This window comes from Sus scrofa, chromosome 1 (genome assembly GCF_054392235.1).
Source record: "Sus scrofa isolate SSC_HxYL_T2T_F1_AM1 chromosome 1, Sscrofa_HxYL_maternal_Yorkshire_Landrace_v2.0, whole genome shotgun sequence".
Lineage (NCBI taxonomy): Eukaryota > Metazoa > Chordata > Mammalia > Artiodactyla > Suidae > Sus > Sus scrofa.
The window spans coordinates 224,830,769-224,848,003 of record NC_139383.1 but is presented as its reverse complement, the minus strand read 5'-3'; the positions used below and the strand labels follow the sequence as shown (position 1 = coordinate 224,848,003).

Sequence of the window (17,235 nt, the reverse complement as noted above, 5' to 3'; positions counted from 1 at the left end):
CCTCGAGTTTCCAAGGACCACACAGATTGCTTTTAACTAACACTAAGAAATTAGAAATGAGGCTGAGAGGAGGAGAGAGACACTAAATACTGAAGACATCACCTGAGTCCTGAATCCAGTTGTTCCTAAATATTTATTATGTATTCCTACTCTTTCAATATAAGCCCATTCTTTGTCTTTAAATATATGAGCCAAAAAGCACTTTCCATTCCTTGTATGCCAGTTAGATTTTCTGTCCCCTATAATAGAAAGTCCTAACTTCATGGATCTCTCCTTTCCCTGATCACACATATCAGAATGTAATTTTATCATTATCTAGTAAATGCCTTTCTTTCTCCCTAGACTGCAGCCTCCATGCAAGAAGCAGCAGTATCCCATTTGTTCACAGTTTCATTCTCAATGCCTACAACAGTTCTGACCCATAATATTGAATAACTGAATAAACAAGTCAGCAAAATATTTTCTTAGCCATATTCCCAAAGTTTTATGTGCATGAAAGATACCAGGTTTTTCAAGATGATTGCACTTATATATATTGCAATGCATTTATATGTATATAGTAGTCATCTTGCTCAGAATTAAAGATTGCCCATGATCTCTAATTTAAAGGAAACCAAGGTCTCTTTCTTTGCTATGTGAACTTGATCAAACTACTTCTCTAAACCTCGGTTTGCTTACCAGTGAAAGGTGCTCACTCAAGGCAGACACCTGCAGATAGCAGCCTCTGGGTATACTATTAGTATAATGAAATGAACTAGATAACCAGGGAAGAAGGGGGAACATGTAGAGTCAGTTCAAAATCAAAGTGCTTGAGTGAACAAAGCAAAGGCCAGGGCTGCATAACACTGACATTTTTATTAGAATTCATTTGTAACAAATGGAACTTGTGTCAGCAAAGAACTGATTTTCATACAGACTTCTTTCGCCACCAATGTAACGAAGTAAGAAAATAAAAAGCACGCCTTTCATTCTGTAAAACATTTACGCGTACTACTGATTAGAGGTAATTGTATTTTTTTTAACAAGCCATTTTACAAGTTATTTTTTTAAATTTTTCAGTCTATGCATCCAAAACGAGAGCAAAGAACACAACTGTTATTATCTTTGTAAAGACACTCCAAGCTTGGATGGCAAAGCCACGTAACGGATGGAGAGGATGGATCTGCAGCCTTCTGATCTCTGCTGGAGTATCAGGGCACCCATAAACCCAAAGGAAACCGAAATGCAAAAGAAGAAAAAGAAAAGGTAATTAAAAATAAAAAGAAGGGCCTAAAACAAAGCAAAACCAAAAAACAAAACAAAACAAAAACAAAACATAAAACTAAAAAACAAGAAACAGGAAAGAAAAAAAAAATCTGTACATTACTGAAGAATTTTTCCTTTCCTGTTTCTATGTTGGGTGTTTTACATACACACAAATGAATTTCTGAAGCAGTTTCTTACAGATGGGTTCAAGTAATAACATTATTGGGTGTAGAATCAATAGGGCAGTGCATAGTACAAAGGTATAGAAAGTGCAAAGTTCCCTAGAGGCCCTTCCCTCCCCTGGCTGTCCTCGCCGTTGTCTAACCATGCAAATCATTTTTAAAAAAGAGCTAAAATAAAGTTCTGTACAAATCACTTTTTATATATTTTGATTTTTTTACCATTGTAACTAATTACAAAATTATACATAACTACACATACATAGGTAAATAATAGCACCGTACTGGTTATGATGATGAAAATAATTGGAAACTTGTAAGTTTATGGTAATAGTAGATAAAGATGTTTACCTGGGAAAATAAAACATAATGGTTGTACAGAAAAGCAGAGTGGAATGCACATCAATGACAGTAAGGGAGTTAGTTCTCGGAAAAGCTCCTGAACAGTAAGATATCTGGAATCGTCTCCTCCTTGTTCGTCTGTGGTATGCATCCCATTCATTTTCTTCTCATGATTATTCTCCCCTTTCCCCTTGCCAAATGGGCAGTTTTTGTATCAGGGAAAGAACCTGCTCAATGGCTGATGGTTCTGGTGTGCAATACACCATCAGATCCTACATGTCCAATATGGTGTGTCTGCATGATACAATGTCTGTCTGACCCCCTTTGTTTCACTAAATGAAAATTATAGCACTGAGTAATCTGGCACTTGGATAAATCTCCAAAAGAGAAAAACTGAAAGAAAACAACAGACCCACATAGTGCACATTCTTCTCTGGTTCTGATGTAGGTTAGAGAGTCTCATTCTGAGGTAGCCTTCTAGATACTTTTTTTTTTTTTTTTTTTTTTTTTTAGTATTATATATTTTCTTTTTTTTATTTTCTTTTTTTTTTTCTTTTTTACAAAAGTGCTCAAATACGATGCTTGCAAGTGTTTGGTCTCTTGGATTTCATTCTTCTAGTAATGGGAAAATGTGGACAACAAAAAATCCTTCTGTGCAGAACATCAATGAAGCTAATACTAAACCAAAATATTACACCAAAACTCTTTAAGAGTTTCCTTAGATATTTTGAGAGTTCTTTAAAATCATGTAAGATATGGCAAACTCATGCCATCATCCATGGCTTCCTGTAGAATTATGTTGAAAATTTGGGGGGAGATATATATATATATATATATTTATATATATTTAATTTCTCCTTTTAGAAAAATCCTAATGAAATAGTAAATATATTCAAAGTTGACAATGATGTTTGTTAATAAAATAAGTTTAGTGCGGTTACTGAATGTTCCAGAGCAGATTTGAAAGTAATTAAAAAAAAAAAACTGGTAGCTTTTCCTGATGTTGGCAATTATGAAAGGAAGAAGGGCCCTGATTATCCAAGTGCTTTGGGCTGGTACAATCACTAACATCCCCGACTTGGTTGAAAACTAGGAATGCATATTATTCAAAGAGTTTTTGTACATGTGGTAAACAGATAATGCTTTAATTGGAAGAGAAACATATATGAACAACTAATGAAAATATAAACCGAAAGCTAAAAAGAAATGCTATTAAAATAGGCATCAATTATAAGGCACTCTAAATGCAAAACTAAAACCAAAAGAAAAAACAAAGAACAGCACTTCCCAGGAATGCTGTATGCCACAAAAAATGTTTCTGACTGAACAGAGTAACATGAGTTTGGCTTTGCCCCTGTTACATATCATAAATGCAAATTTCATAGCACATACTATAGACAATATACGATTGAATACACTGTTTTTTAAACATCTTGAATAGCTGATATATTACAACATTCTCCCCTCCTAAAGGGATATGCACTGACCTTTCCCACATGCACACCTCTTAGATATTTAATAATGTTTTATTGCACTAGAGTGTTAGAAATATTGAACTTTGTTGGAAGCCTGGCTAACAAAATAGTATTTGTGGATATGATTTGGTGGGTTGGGGCGGTGGAAAAGATTGGTTAGGAAATTAAGGGGGTGAGGTTTGACAATCACTGATGTGCATTCCTCATTTCCCTTAAAAATTAAAATTTTTTAATATTAAGTAATATCAGTATGTCATAAAATTAATAACAAATTGAAAACGATGTTACAATAGCTTTTCTACCTTAAAAAAATTAAAAAGTAAAGCATGGAAGAACTGAATGATAGCTATATCTATCTTTTTGTGTGGACACACTGTCTATATATACATAGACACCCTTATAAAATGTGGATATATATGTATATATGTTAGCAGCAACTTTATACTTTGCGCCTCCCTGTTGATTCCAAAAAACAAAACAAAACGATTCTCTTTGATTATGTGAAGAGAATGGGAACTTTCTCACCAACAAAAACCGAACAGAAGTGTAAAAGTAATATCAGACAAGACCGATACTGTAGATTAAGAGTATTGCACAAAAATGTGCAAATTTTCAAATTATTTGACATTTCTACAGCAAGATATTACAGATAACAGTTCTACGGCTTAAAAAAACCTACAATTTAGAAATAAAAAATGAAGAGTTATGTAACTTTTTTAAAATTCACTTTATCGAATGATACATTTTGTTAAAAAAAAGTTTACACAGTTAAAAATGAAGCACAGGTCAGCAGTATCTTTACAATACTACAAAACTAAATCAAAGACTTTCTTTTTAAACATTCCCCACCCCCCTTTCCCCCTAAAATGTTATTATGAGTAATATGGTGGGAAGGGGTGATGTCAAAGCAGAGTCCATTTTGTCATGAGAAGCCAGCAAAGATCTTGCCCTGAACTGCCGCACTCAGGCCATTTCTCCTTGCACCCAATCAAGCAATCCTGAACAAGATGGTGGTTCTTTGCTGTGATTTCTTCTTCCCTTTATTTTGAATCCTTGAGGTATCTGTAAATAAAATCCTTCAGATTCCTCATCAGTCAGGATTCTCTTTATTAGTTTTCAGGTTAGATTATTAAACTGTGAATTCTTGGTCCACCTGGAAGAGTTGGTTTTTTTTTTTTTTAATTTTTAAAATTTTTTTTTAATTTGTTTTGTGTTTGATAGTCCCACTAAGTGGTTGTTAGCTAGAAGTTAAGAAGGACTTCTCAAGTGCCCTGTATGGCTCAGAAGAGACTCCATGGATATTGAAGGGCCTTCAGTAAAAATCCAAAGTGGGTCAGGGGTTTCTACGTTGCATAGTGGTCGAAGCTGCCCAGGTACTCTAGCGCGGCTCGATAGCAGAACTGATACTGATCCTGTAGGAGACAAAGCATGAAGATAAAGAGGAGAAGGGGCCATGAGTATATTTTACTAGAAAAATGAAAATTGATATTAGAAGACAAAGGTATATCTAGACAGGGGGCAAAATTACTACTTTCATGAATCAGTTCAATCCAATGACCAGCTGCTGTTTGGAGCAAAGACCCATTAGCAAATACAGTGTTTCTAACTTCACCAATCAACTTGACTAAAATAGTCTCCTAATTCCAAAGTAACGACAGCTTGTGTGAAGGTTATCTTCCAGACAAATGTGAACAGTTCTCAAGTAGCATCAAACAATTACCACCAACTAAACATGTGAACTCCTTATATGTCACAGCTGTCTTTTATAATTATTCAATCATTTGTCATAAGTAGTTCTCAGTTTGTATATTTAAGAGAGGCTGGTACAGGCACATATTGTTTTGAGGAAAATATGGGTTCATTTATCTTCAAGGATGCTGCCAAAAAACTTTGAATTAAAAAAAAAATCTTATTAGACAATAGACCTTGTTGCCAACAATCAGAGTTGCTAAACATTGTTTCTGATGTGCTTATAAGGGAGGGGGCAGCCAAAGGTTTGTGGTGAGGAGCATGGCCCCAGAGCATGCTCAACTTTCAAGCTTTTCATTCTTGATAATGGCATCACAAGATTGGCTACCCATGTCAAGAAATATCAGTGCCATTTGGCCTAATTCAGTGTGATTGCTAGCTGTCTGTTCTAGAAAGACACATGCTAAACTAAAACAGCATGAAAAATGTCCTTTTTCAGACAGGGATGAGCACCGTCAAACTGGAATAAGTGGGGGCATGGTTAGAAAGATGGAAAAATTATAATTTACAGATGAGAAGGGATGAGAAAAAGTAGGATTTTCCCCATAAAAGAAACTTATTTTTGGAAGCCAATGGGGCTGAAAGTAGATAGTTTCTATTTTGCTTAAATGTGCATTTTTCTACAATAAAAATGGTAATGCAAAATAAATGGAGTTTGCTTTCCTGTCTTGTCACAGTAAGTTGCTTGGCTAAGTGTTAAGGCTTTTTAAACGTCCAATTTCCCTCTGTCACCTCCAACATGCATTAAGTTTGTCAGGCTGACATAATGTTTTGAGTATTGCAAGCCAAATGCTTGCACTATTTTGAAACCACAGTCTGGAATTTACCGTGGGTGATGAATTTAGGAATACATATACATTGTATAATTTGGTAGCCTTTTGGGGAACAGAAACACTATCTATTAGTTATGTTATCCTTAAAATGAAGTCAGTAGGCCAGATTGGCTAAATCATGAACTCATTCTGAGAAAAATCAGAATTTTCATCTCAATTATTGGAATAGAAAATGGGAGGTAAATTTCTCTAGAGCATATCCAGGATGTAACTATTTGAAAATACCATTATTAAGAAATGAAATGTACAGAAGTTGATTATAATACCTAGGCATATAAAAGGAGAATAGAGAAGTAAAATGGGCAAGAGTCTAAAATCTAATAGGGATTGTGCCTTTTAGATATGTTAATATGTGCACTGTGTATCACATTCATATAGATAATGAATTATACGAAATTGCCATTTTTATAGGCCCCAAATGGTCAAATAGAGACAATTTAACATGGTTCAATCTAATAGATCTTAGATAACTTCCAAACCAACCCTAAGACGTTGACTCTGCCACTCCCATATAAAGAGAGGGAAAATAAGGTTCAAAAATATTAAACAATTGGATGCTTTTCCTATAGTATTTTCCTGTATTTTTCCTCTCATGTTGACCGTGTCTGGACTCTGGGAGATCTTGAACATTAAAGTCTATTATTTGGCTCTTTTTTAAAGATTTTTTTTCCACTATAGCTTATTTACAATGTTCCGTCAATTTCTGCTGTACAGCAAAGTGACCCAGTCATACATATACATACATATATACATACACACATATGTATATACATATATATACATATATATACATGTATATTCTTTTTCTCATATTATCCTCCATCATATTCCATCACAAGTGACTGGATATAGTTCCCTGTGCTATACAGCAGGACCTCATTGCTTATTTGGCTCTTGACATTTGACAAACTCCTAGAAATTTTTCTCACCTCTGTCTGCACCATGGCTGGTCGTTGAGTTCTTAGCATTTTGACCGTCTGGAAGATATCTACTACGCCTTCATATCTCATTCTTTCCAAAACGATGCTTAGTGTTATGAAGACTCCAGTTCTTCCAACGCCCGCACTGTTGTAATAACAAAGGCAATATTACTGAATGAGACACCCATAACCTGGGCCACATTTGCTTAGAAGTGGACATATATCTACCAGCTTCCACATCACATCAGGATCTTCTACACAATGTTCAGGAAAATATGGTGTTGGGTTCACAAAATGATCACTCTTAGGATAGTGTTCCATGATAACAGGTGAAAATGAATGCGGAGTAATTAGGATTAAGTCTTGTACAATAAAATGACTTTTCAACTGGGATTATACACCATTTTGGAAAGACACAGAAAACAAATATTGTAAAATAAATGGATAAAGTGGAGGGTAAATAAAAGATAGATTTATACTCTTCATGCAGATCTTGAAATTATAGACCTTGCCTTAATATTTTTAAAGTATGAAATAATTCAGATAAGGTGAGATAAATTGGGACTCTTCAAATTTTCTTGTAGGTAAAATCTGTGCAGGATGGCTCATCACCTACACATGTAAATACAACAAGAAAGTATATAGACTATGCAAATTCAGACATTAGTTTTGATATGAGAAAAGATTACATAACAGGATTTTTTGATATGGGGTCATCATTTGGTCTTCAGAAGGGTCTGTGAATATCATATGTACAGATTGTATAAATGTATGTATACATATATTTCTGTTTCCTGAAACTTATAACTTTAACAGTTATAACATAACTTTAACTTTCAAAGTGGTCTCTAAACTAAAAAAGTTAAGAGCCACTGAGTTATACACTTATCTACTATTTTTAGATATTCAGAGGCTAAAACATCAGAATTCTTTACACCACATTTGCCAGGTTTTAAGTTTCTGTTTTCTTTATTGTTTTAAGATAATTCCAGAATTATAACTTCAGTCAGAAAAGAAAATTAATTCATAGCTTTTGTGTTCTTAAGAAGTAGGAAAGCAACTGGAGGTTTAGGTAATGAGAAGAGTGAATAATCTGAAAAATCCCTCCACTTTTGGATCCTAATTAAATAGCATGTGTAACGCTTGGGCACTGGCTGTAGAAAATGGAAGGATTCATTTACTGGGAGATGCGGCTAATACATAAGTAGTGGATCCCTTTATAAACTGGATTTTCTAAAGAGTCCTAACAGAAATGTTAAGTAAGGCTTTAAAATCCTTGGGCAGGTTTTACAAAGTGACTAAGAATGTCCAGGAGGAGTCAGTGCTCTCTATAAAGATGGAATGGATGACCTTGAAGGTCTCTTTCAACCTTGAAAGTCTCCCTTAATCCCAAGAGACTGTGATTTATAATCTTCTTTTGAATGGTCCAGGTCCTCCAGAGTCTATCTTACCTTGATTTGACTGTTCAGATATAAGAAAAACACAGGTTTTCTGGCTTTCTACTGGGTGCTTTCAAGAAAATAACAAACACTGCCCTTCTAATTTCTTAATTGATTGACTTTATCATGTTAGTAATGTTATAAGTAAAATACATGATTTTTAAAAATATTTCAAGATAAGAGAAAATATCTGGAAGTCTTTAAGATATACATATAAAATCTGTGAATAACATGTCATAGTAAAGGAGTACATACTAAAGGAAACTTTAATTTTGTGACAAAAGCAATGAGACATAACACACACCTACATACACATATATTTATACTCATGGGAATGATTACAGTTTAAAAATGTGTTAAATATATTCTTGATAGTTAACACTGGAAATTTTAAACTGGGATTTTGGCAAATTACATGGAAAATTAAGGGGAATATCCAGGTAATTCAAGTCCAATGTATACCATCCACTTTGTCTGAATATCGAGCCCATGCATCATTTTCTACATGCTCTTTGGTTGTCTTGTCTAGAGCAAAGGATTTTGGATGAACTTAACAGAAATGAAATATGTATAAATAAGGTCTGCTTCTCATATGATATTAACATGTCTGGGAAACAGAGTGTGCTAGAAAGGGTCTTATAGATCAGCTGAGAAAATTGAGGTCTAAAGAAATTCCCCTGCTGTCCCAAAGCTGCATGATGATAGAAGTGGGACTGGAGTTCAGATATTCTTAAACTCATGTCTAATATTTCTCCTATTTTGAGACTCTGTCTCCCATGTCACTAAGAACTGTAGCTTGGGATTTTGTGAGGGGAAGTGAAATAAATTTTTTAATAAACCCTCTCAAGATTTTGACCCTAGAGGGTTATAAACAGAGACTTTAAAAAAATTAGGTGAATTCCTTTTGCTGGAAGATTTTTGCATAGCAACTACCAAAAGAACTAAATTTATGGTGAGTGTCCTTTCTGAACCATTTACTTGCTATTTCTATTAACTTCAATGACTTGAATTATAAAATGTTGTGGAAACTATTGAAAATAATTAACTAGAAGGTGCTTCATTTTCTGATATAGCAACAATTTTCAAGCAAATTGCAATTTTAACTGAGGTACCATGCTAATAACTTATTGACTGGCAAGAATTAGTATTGTCATTAAGGCTTAATAACTACTTAAGGTTTTCTCAAGACAAACATGGGAGAAATATGCAGAAAGATAGTTATCAGAGTAATGCCATAAAAGCAAAACAAGTAAGAAATGATTAACTGAACAAATGATCACTACAGGATGTACCAACAATTCCTATTATGGTAAAATAGGCAAGGAAAAACACAGTTTGATCCTTTGTTACAAGAGGTAAAATTTGATGATAAAAATCATTCTCTGATTTTTTTTCACTTTATGGAAAGAAAGAGAAATGAGTCTGTGCTTTAGGGTTTATAATGATTTCTGAGAAAAATAAAAGTAAAATGTCAATTATGCTGATTCGCAACAACCTGGTACTAACAGTGAGTGGACATAGTACATCTTTTCAAAGTTATCAGCGCATTAAGCACAAATGGAAACACATCATTCCTGATTCTTAACTCACCTGCAATGGACTGAAATGGGTCCATCTTGACCAAACTGCTCTTTTGTTTTATGAACTTGGCCAATGAAGTCAATAAATCCTTCTCCAGACTTTGGCACTCCTTGCTCTGGCCAGTCGGTGAACTGAAACTGCCTCACGGTTCGGGACTGCCCATCCTTTAGAGAGAAAGCCATGTACCCAGCCACAAAGGAGGCCATGGGGAGGATCAGTCATTTCCCAGACCACAGCAGCAGGCATCATTTTTCCAACAAAGAAAAAAAAAAGGAAGAAAAAGTTGGAAATATGTTTAACTAGAAAATTAGTTATGTTTGTATCTTACCTGCTATCAACACTGTCTGCATTCACCTGCATGTAAACTTCAAATTATTTATTCTTATAATGCCCAGTTAAAAACCTGAATTCTCATAAAGAGCCACCTCATTTCAATATGTGTAAATGCTTCAAAAAGTTTGCCTTCAAAACCAAAGTGGAACATTTCCAAATGTTCAGAATCCAGAAAGAGAAAGGCAAATACCATATGATATCACTTATATGTGGAATCTAAAATATGGCACAAATGAACCTATCTACAAAACGGAAACAGACTCACAGACGTGAACAGACTTGTGGTTGCCAAGGGAGAGGGAGGAAGGAGTGGGATGGACTGAGAGTTTTGGGGTTAGTAGATGCAAACTATTACATTAAGAATGGATAAGCAATGAGTTCCTACTATATAGCACAGGGAAATACATCCAATCTCTTGGGATAGACCATGATGGAAGATAGTATAAGAAGGGGACTGTATACATGTATGACTGGGTCACTTTGCTGTACTGAAGAAACTGGCAAAAATATTGTAAATCAATTATACTATACTATAATTATACACACAAACACACACACACAACCAAAAGTTCAGAATACATTAGCTTAATATTGCAAGGACCATCCAGCCATGGCATCCTGAGCAGAGGTTTTGCTTTTGCCATGATACCTTCCCATCTGCTGTGCTGGCTTATTTGCAGCATTGTCAAGTGAAAAATTGTGACACTGAAAGGATCTGACACAAATTGGGTAGCTGCTGTTAACCTAGAGACCCCCCTATGTCTCAGAGGTATATGATTTCTGTCCATGGCAGGGTACATGGTGTGTGCCAGGCCGCTATGCTGTTGAGTAAGAAGTGAGGCATCCCTCAAGGAGATAGGAGAGGTTATTAGTAAATAAATGCTGTGTTCTGAAAAAGGATTCTTCCTGGCTGATCACAGGAACTGAGATGTCTGTGGGAGGTTTTAACACAGGTAAACCAAAATTATATGCAGGAGGAGTCTTTCTTTTCTAAAGTGATTAGGCAGAACTGCTCTGATCCATGATATATATAAGTGGTCTGGAAAGGAGGTATTAATGCACTTCTGATTCCTTCTGGAATTTTTCAGTGTTTTTGGAAGCACAACAAAAGCAAAAAGGACCCTTTTTCTACAGAAGCAGGGATAATAACTATGAGCAGGAACTTTCTTCTCTAAATCAACAGAAAGAGAGAGAGAATCCAAATTCCAAGTTTAGAGGGGCTGATCCCATTTGAGGAGGCCCTGATACCAGTTTAAGGCTTTAACTTTGTTCTCCTTTCCATTTTTGTATCACTTCACTACTTGTTAAAGTCCTTTTGGATACAATGTGCATGTTCCCAAGATTTTGGGTCAGTAGACGGAGACCCAGTCTTTCTCATTCAGTAATATTGAGAAGAAAGGAAGGACCAACTGGATATGGAAACATATCACTCAGCCTGGGGTTATCCATAGGAACAGGGCATATTCCTGACTGGCATCATTTGGGAAATGAAATAAAATAGGAAGATCATATCAACTTTGTGAGAATACCAAGGAATATGAAAATAACTGCTTGGCCCCATAACCAACTCATGGATGGTAACCATGGAAGCATGATTTACGTCCCTCTGTTTCTGGAAAAGGTTTGGAAAGCACAGGAAGGGAAGCCAGAGGCTAGATAATACAGATTTTTCCTCCTCTGATTGTCCTGGGGATTTCATTTCTGACCACAGTTGCTTTTAACAGCAAGAAGAGGTCATGTGCATAAACCTTTATGATTTGGAGGTGCGACCACCTGATTCCATTTAAAGGTTACCTGTTTAACAACACTGTATTCTCAAGTGCCAACTTACATTCTAAAGTGGGAAGTGGAGATTAGAAAAACAGTAGGAGCACAAACAGCAAATGTTATGGCAGCTAAGAAAATTATACAATCATGGGGAGCCTTAAAAAAAAAAAGCAACAAATGAACAAGTTCCTGCTTCAATATTTCTTTTGCTTATTGTGCTCGGATTTAACTTGGACAAGTGAGGATCAGTAAAGAAGTTGTCTCTGCCATTTGCAGAGCCTGGCTCCTATGCTTTGTCATCGAAAATGGTTGGTGAGTTTGCTTGAAGGCCCTCAAAATTTTCATTCACATATCTATCTTCAAATTCTGAAGGAGCATGCTTTCTTCTTTTTTAAAAAACAATAGGTAACTGAGAGACATTTGCTTAGGCAACTCAAAATGAGACCTAGGGACTTAACTGCTGTCTTGGGCATAGTCATCTTCAGAATAGTTAAGACTTCAGACTTTCAGGGATTAACAGGTCTGTCACCTGGGCCAAGCACCCTGCTAACCAATTTCTCTTTCACTTTAGGTCAACAGCCAGGGCCAGACTTTGGGGATTAGCAGACAATCTCTAAACATGAGCACTGGTTGAAAAATAGCTTTCCAGAAAAAAACAAAACAAAACAAACAAACAAACCACACACACACACACACACACACAAGAAAATAATGGATCAAGTAAAAATAGCTCCACCCTTCAGTTTTATGCAACCCATCCACTGTGACAGTTCCAAAAACAAAATGGGGCTTTGAACTGACCCCACTCTCTCCTAAGATGTGTTTGTAATCATGGTTTGAAAGTGGCCAAAGGCAAAGATATTAAAGTTTATGCATAGAACATCTTACATCAGGCCTGAACCTTGGACTCAGCAATTGAGATAAGAAATGCAGAATGAAAATTAGCCAACAAGGGTCGAGGGTGCATAGCTCTCATGGACAGACACATTAGCACACTGAGGAATAAACCAGGCCAGAAATCAAATTAGAATGTGCAAAGCTTGTCAAATTCTTCTAAAGAATGCCATTTGCTCTGCAGTTTTAAAATCATACCAAATTAACCTCTAAGCCCACATGACCTAAAGGGCTTAGCAAAACAACAACATATTTACAGCCTCAAGTAATAAAGAAGTCAAAAAAGCTCCAAAGAGAATGAGCTGAGAAGGTGAATGTAAGCGCAGCCAACCAATCAGTAAATGCTTCCCGGCACACACTCACCAAGTGCGTCCCCAAAGTTGGGCTGCCAGATGTTATATTTGAAAGGGAGCCAGGCCTGGGCTTGTGAGAAAACTTGCCAGACAGAGGAAAAGTTACTCTTATATTAAAAAAAAAAAATTTCCTTCAGGACGGGTGATTTCTTTTTGCTTTGGAAAATGTTTCTCCCAGAGATGCATTTTAGATCACTTTTCAGCTAATGGTTAAGAGCACAGGACTGTGCCAACTCACCCTGGCATCTGTGACCTTGAATTCCCTTAGGATATATTGTGGCATGTTGTACTCAGCCATAGGATCTACAACAAAGTACTGGTATCTTGCAGATCGTTCTGCTGGCCAGTATTGGTGACATTTCTCCTAAAAAAAAAAAAAAAGATAATTAATATCAAGCTATGGAAAGTGTCAATAAAGTTTTGCTTATTATCTAACTATATATTTGATATCTATAATTACTAAAATTTTAGAATTTAAGGCCATACCAATGGATGTGACCCATTTTCTCTTTGAAACCTCAGACTCCCTCAGGATAGGGAGATCACGTGGTTCAATATCAGCCCACCGTGTCAAGCACAGTACTTGGCATATAGTGGGTGCATAAGACACATCAATTGAATTGAACACTTTGATAGGGTAAGCCTTTTCATACTTACAAGCTAGACAAACAATTACGTCAGTCCTTGGACGTAATGCTGGCCATGTCAATCACAATTGCACCAGCAGAGTTGACATTCACCATTGTGGTTTGGAATGAAGAGAACCAGCAAATGTGAACATAGAAAGGAATCTCTGAATTGACCTGGTCCAATTTCCCTCATCAGTTGAGGAACCTGGACCCAAGGTAGATTTAATAACTTGGCGAAGTCTTGCAGTGTCAGTAACCAAATCAGAAAGGTCAAGTTTCTTTCCTAGTTTGGTATTTTTTTGCTCTCTCTGTGGGTTCTAAAAGTTCGGGTTTAGGTTCATCTCCACAGCTGAACTTATACAGAGAAGAGAGAAAAAATATCTCAAGCAAATATGGCAGAATGCTTGTATCTACTGAATCTAAGTGGTAGGTCCTTAGGTGTCTCTCATATTACTTTATGTGTTTTTCAGAATAATCATTTTTAAAAGTAGATCTGAGACTACCAGCTTGTATCCTTAGAAAAACTATGTAACTTTCCAACATTTTGTTTAATGGGAGTAGAAGATTAGCAAGTAAAACTCTGCCTCGGAGGTAAAAGCAAGTCAACTTCTTTCATACAGAGAAATGATGGCACTTAAGCTCCAGCTTGTCCAGAGCAAAAAGAAACAAGAACACGTTGAGGGTCAGAGCAAGTCAGACAGGGGCATCTGCTTCCTTTTTTGTCTCTATGATTGTCCTTCCCTGGAAATAAAATACTAGATCTTACTTCAAAACACACACATTCAAGAACCTCATGTGGCTTTGCAGCTTAAAAACCAAGACAGGGTCATGAATAGTCCAGAACACGTCCAGAGCACTCTGAATTTCAAAGAAATGCACTGACACTCGGGTTTTTAAAATGAAATCTTCATTTCTTTTTGGCATAAATGTCTTGTGTGAGGACACTCACTCTGCCCATCTCACGCAGCTTGGTGAGCATCACAACGATGGTGGAATTGTGTTCCCAGAGCATCCGCCAGAAGTCTTCAGTGGTCTCTGCCAAGGGTCCCTGGGTAGCGATGTAAGCTTTCTGTTGTCTGAATCCCAGAGAATGAAAATAGCATGTGACAGTAATCAGAAAACATGCGAAGCCTTCACATGTGATATGCAAACATCAAACCCAGTTTAAAAGGGGGGGGGCATATTATTAATGCTATCGCAGTAAATTCCTATTAAGATTGTGTATTCAAATAAGAACATTTAACATATTCTATAGATTTTGCAAAAGAAATTGCTTTGTTAAAATGATGATATATGTCTTGATCATCACTGTTTAAACTTTAGAGCCATGCTAATAGCTCAATTCCATGCGTCATACAAATCACTTAAAAAACACTTAGTTGTACAGCTTCATTTTGTAGAAATGACTCTCACACAATCTATTAAATTTTTATAATATGGTACAAAACAGCTTCTTTATTAACTCCTTCCACATCAAATGGCTTTTTAAAGAAGAACATGGAAGGACAGATTAATAAACTCCACAACTGCTGCTTCTTACTCCTCTCCAAAACGATAAAAAAACAAATACCAAGGTACTGAATGCTGACCGATGCAGAAACGAAATACTCTGAGTTGAGATGAAATTCATTCTGGCTATGAAACTAGGGCACATGTAAATATAAAGTCTTTGGACTGTCAGGGGAGCAAGGGTATATACCTGTATCCATCAATAAAACTGGCATTGATGTAATCAGATCCTTCCACTCCTCGGATAGGCTGCAGGCATACCCTTGTGGATTCATATGGCATAATATTAACAAGGCGATTTTTGAATTTATTACATGGAAGATTGGCACTGATGAATCTTGAGGTGTGAGCTTTAGAGCTGGCTAGACGCTGTTGAAGAGAAAAAAAAAGAAAAATCTGACAAAGATAATTTTAGCTTATGCTTTGAATGCAATGTAAAGATTTCCTCTTTGGATTTAAAGGTTTTGTTTACTTTAAAGCAAATGACTTTTTGAACTGCACTGTTTTTCACTTCTACTTGGTGAGCTCCCTATAGCCTATGGAAGTTTTAAATATTATGCCCTGAGAATACAACCTCTTGATTTAAAATAGGGCACAAAAGAACTCAAGGTATTGTTAGGAAACAAAGAATTGAAAAGTGAGAGAGGAAGAAAGTGTTTTATCGTCAGACATCTGAGGAGAAGGTCAAGTGAATCTTGTTAACTTCACAAATTTGAAAGGTTAAGAAAGACAATTCCAGAATGACTTGCTCCTGAATTACCACATTACATCCAATATCATACCTTAAATTCGAGCTCCATTCCTGTGACATTCTCCCCTGTTTCTATTTGTGTCAGCTTCTGAATGTAGGCATACAAGTTTCTCGCTGGCACTTCGGTATTTCCACAAGTCACTGCCTCTAACAGTGCATCGTGGATAAAGATGTATTGGTCTTCTGTTTGAACCATGTAATTCCTCTGGGCTCTCATTAAAGTTACGTGGCCATAAATATCTACAGTTTTTTCATGCTTTATTCTTTCTAACATGGCATCTATTACGATGAAACAACCAGTCCGGCCAACTCCCGCGCTGCAAGGAAACAAAGAGAAAAGAAAAGTCGAAATGAATCTATCAGGGAAGCAACACATCATAAAATTATTTTCATTATTTTTATTAAGTAGGTTTTAAATCCATTAATTCTACTCAAATAGCTATTCTGATGATCATGGAGCATTCTCAACCAGAGGGTAGGGAACAAATTACCAAGTAAAATGATTGGTTTCAAAATGTAAAAATATTAAATCTATACTTCCTATGTTCCTTGATCAAGTAACACAAAGCAGACATTATTTTGAAAGTATAATGAACAAAACACATAGAGGCCTTTTATATTAAAATATATGTTAAAAATTGGTCAAGATCTAACTAGGATTTATCCTTTATAAATCATTTCATTCTATGTTAGTACAATTTGCTAAAAAAGAAAAAAAAAGAAAACTAATAAATCATTGAACTTGAACCATTTCATACGCTAAAAGTCAGCAAGGAAATTTTAAAACCAGTCTAGTGGGAACTATATAATTAAAATATTAAAATGTTGCATACTAAAAATACTACAGTGTATTCTCAATAGAAAAAAATTCTTCATAAGAAGCAATCACTAGAGAGTGTGGGTGTGTTTCTTGCTTTTACTCCTTTTTATTCCAGAGTTGAATGTATTTTGAAATTTCAGGTGAAATTCAAGTATCCTATGTGGGAAAATAAAAGAATCAATCTTTGTTACTGAAGAAGCTCTGAGGCATTTTTTTAAACTCCATTACTTTTGGACTTATGGCTTGTTTTCCAGTTGGTAGAAACCGATTCAATGGAGAGGAGGTAAGAGATCAACAAAGCACAGAGACAAGATCGGCTGCTCCAAGGAGACAATCTAATTCACTGAACTGGATTACAGAGTTAGGTGGCTGGAACATTGGAATTTCCTCTAGTGTTGGAAAGAATATTAACAAAA

At 35.8% G+C, this 17,235-nt stretch overlaps 1 protein-coding gene across 37 annotated transcripts in view; it reads right to left on the bottom strand.

Annotated features, from left to right (window-relative positions):
- Window positions 1-836: 836 nt before the first annotated feature.
- Window positions 837-17,235, bottom strand: part of PTPRD (protein tyrosine phosphatase receptor type D) — a 529,409-nt gene continuing 513,010 nt past the window's right edge. For all 37 annotated transcript variants that reach the window (XM_084985812.1, XM_084985865.1, XM_084985827.1 and 34 more), the window contains 7 exons: window positions 16,031-16,316; window positions 15,439-15,617; window positions 14,689-14,815; window positions 13,349-13,474; window positions 9,773-9,927; window positions 6,753-6,888; window positions 837-4,653 (listed from right to left, as the gene is read on the bottom strand). In XM_084985812.1, the coding sequence (XP_084841938.1) occupies window positions 4,585-4,653; window positions 6,753-6,888; window positions 9,773-9,927; window positions 13,349-13,474; window positions 14,689-14,815; window positions 15,439-15,617; window positions 16,031-16,316 (1,078 nt within the window). In that variant the 3' untranslated portion in view covers window positions 837-4,584. The remainder of the gene's footprint in view (window positions 4,654-6,752; window positions 6,889-9,772; window positions 9,928-13,348; window positions 13,475-14,688; window positions 14,816-15,438; window positions 15,618-16,030; window positions 16,317-17,235) is intronic.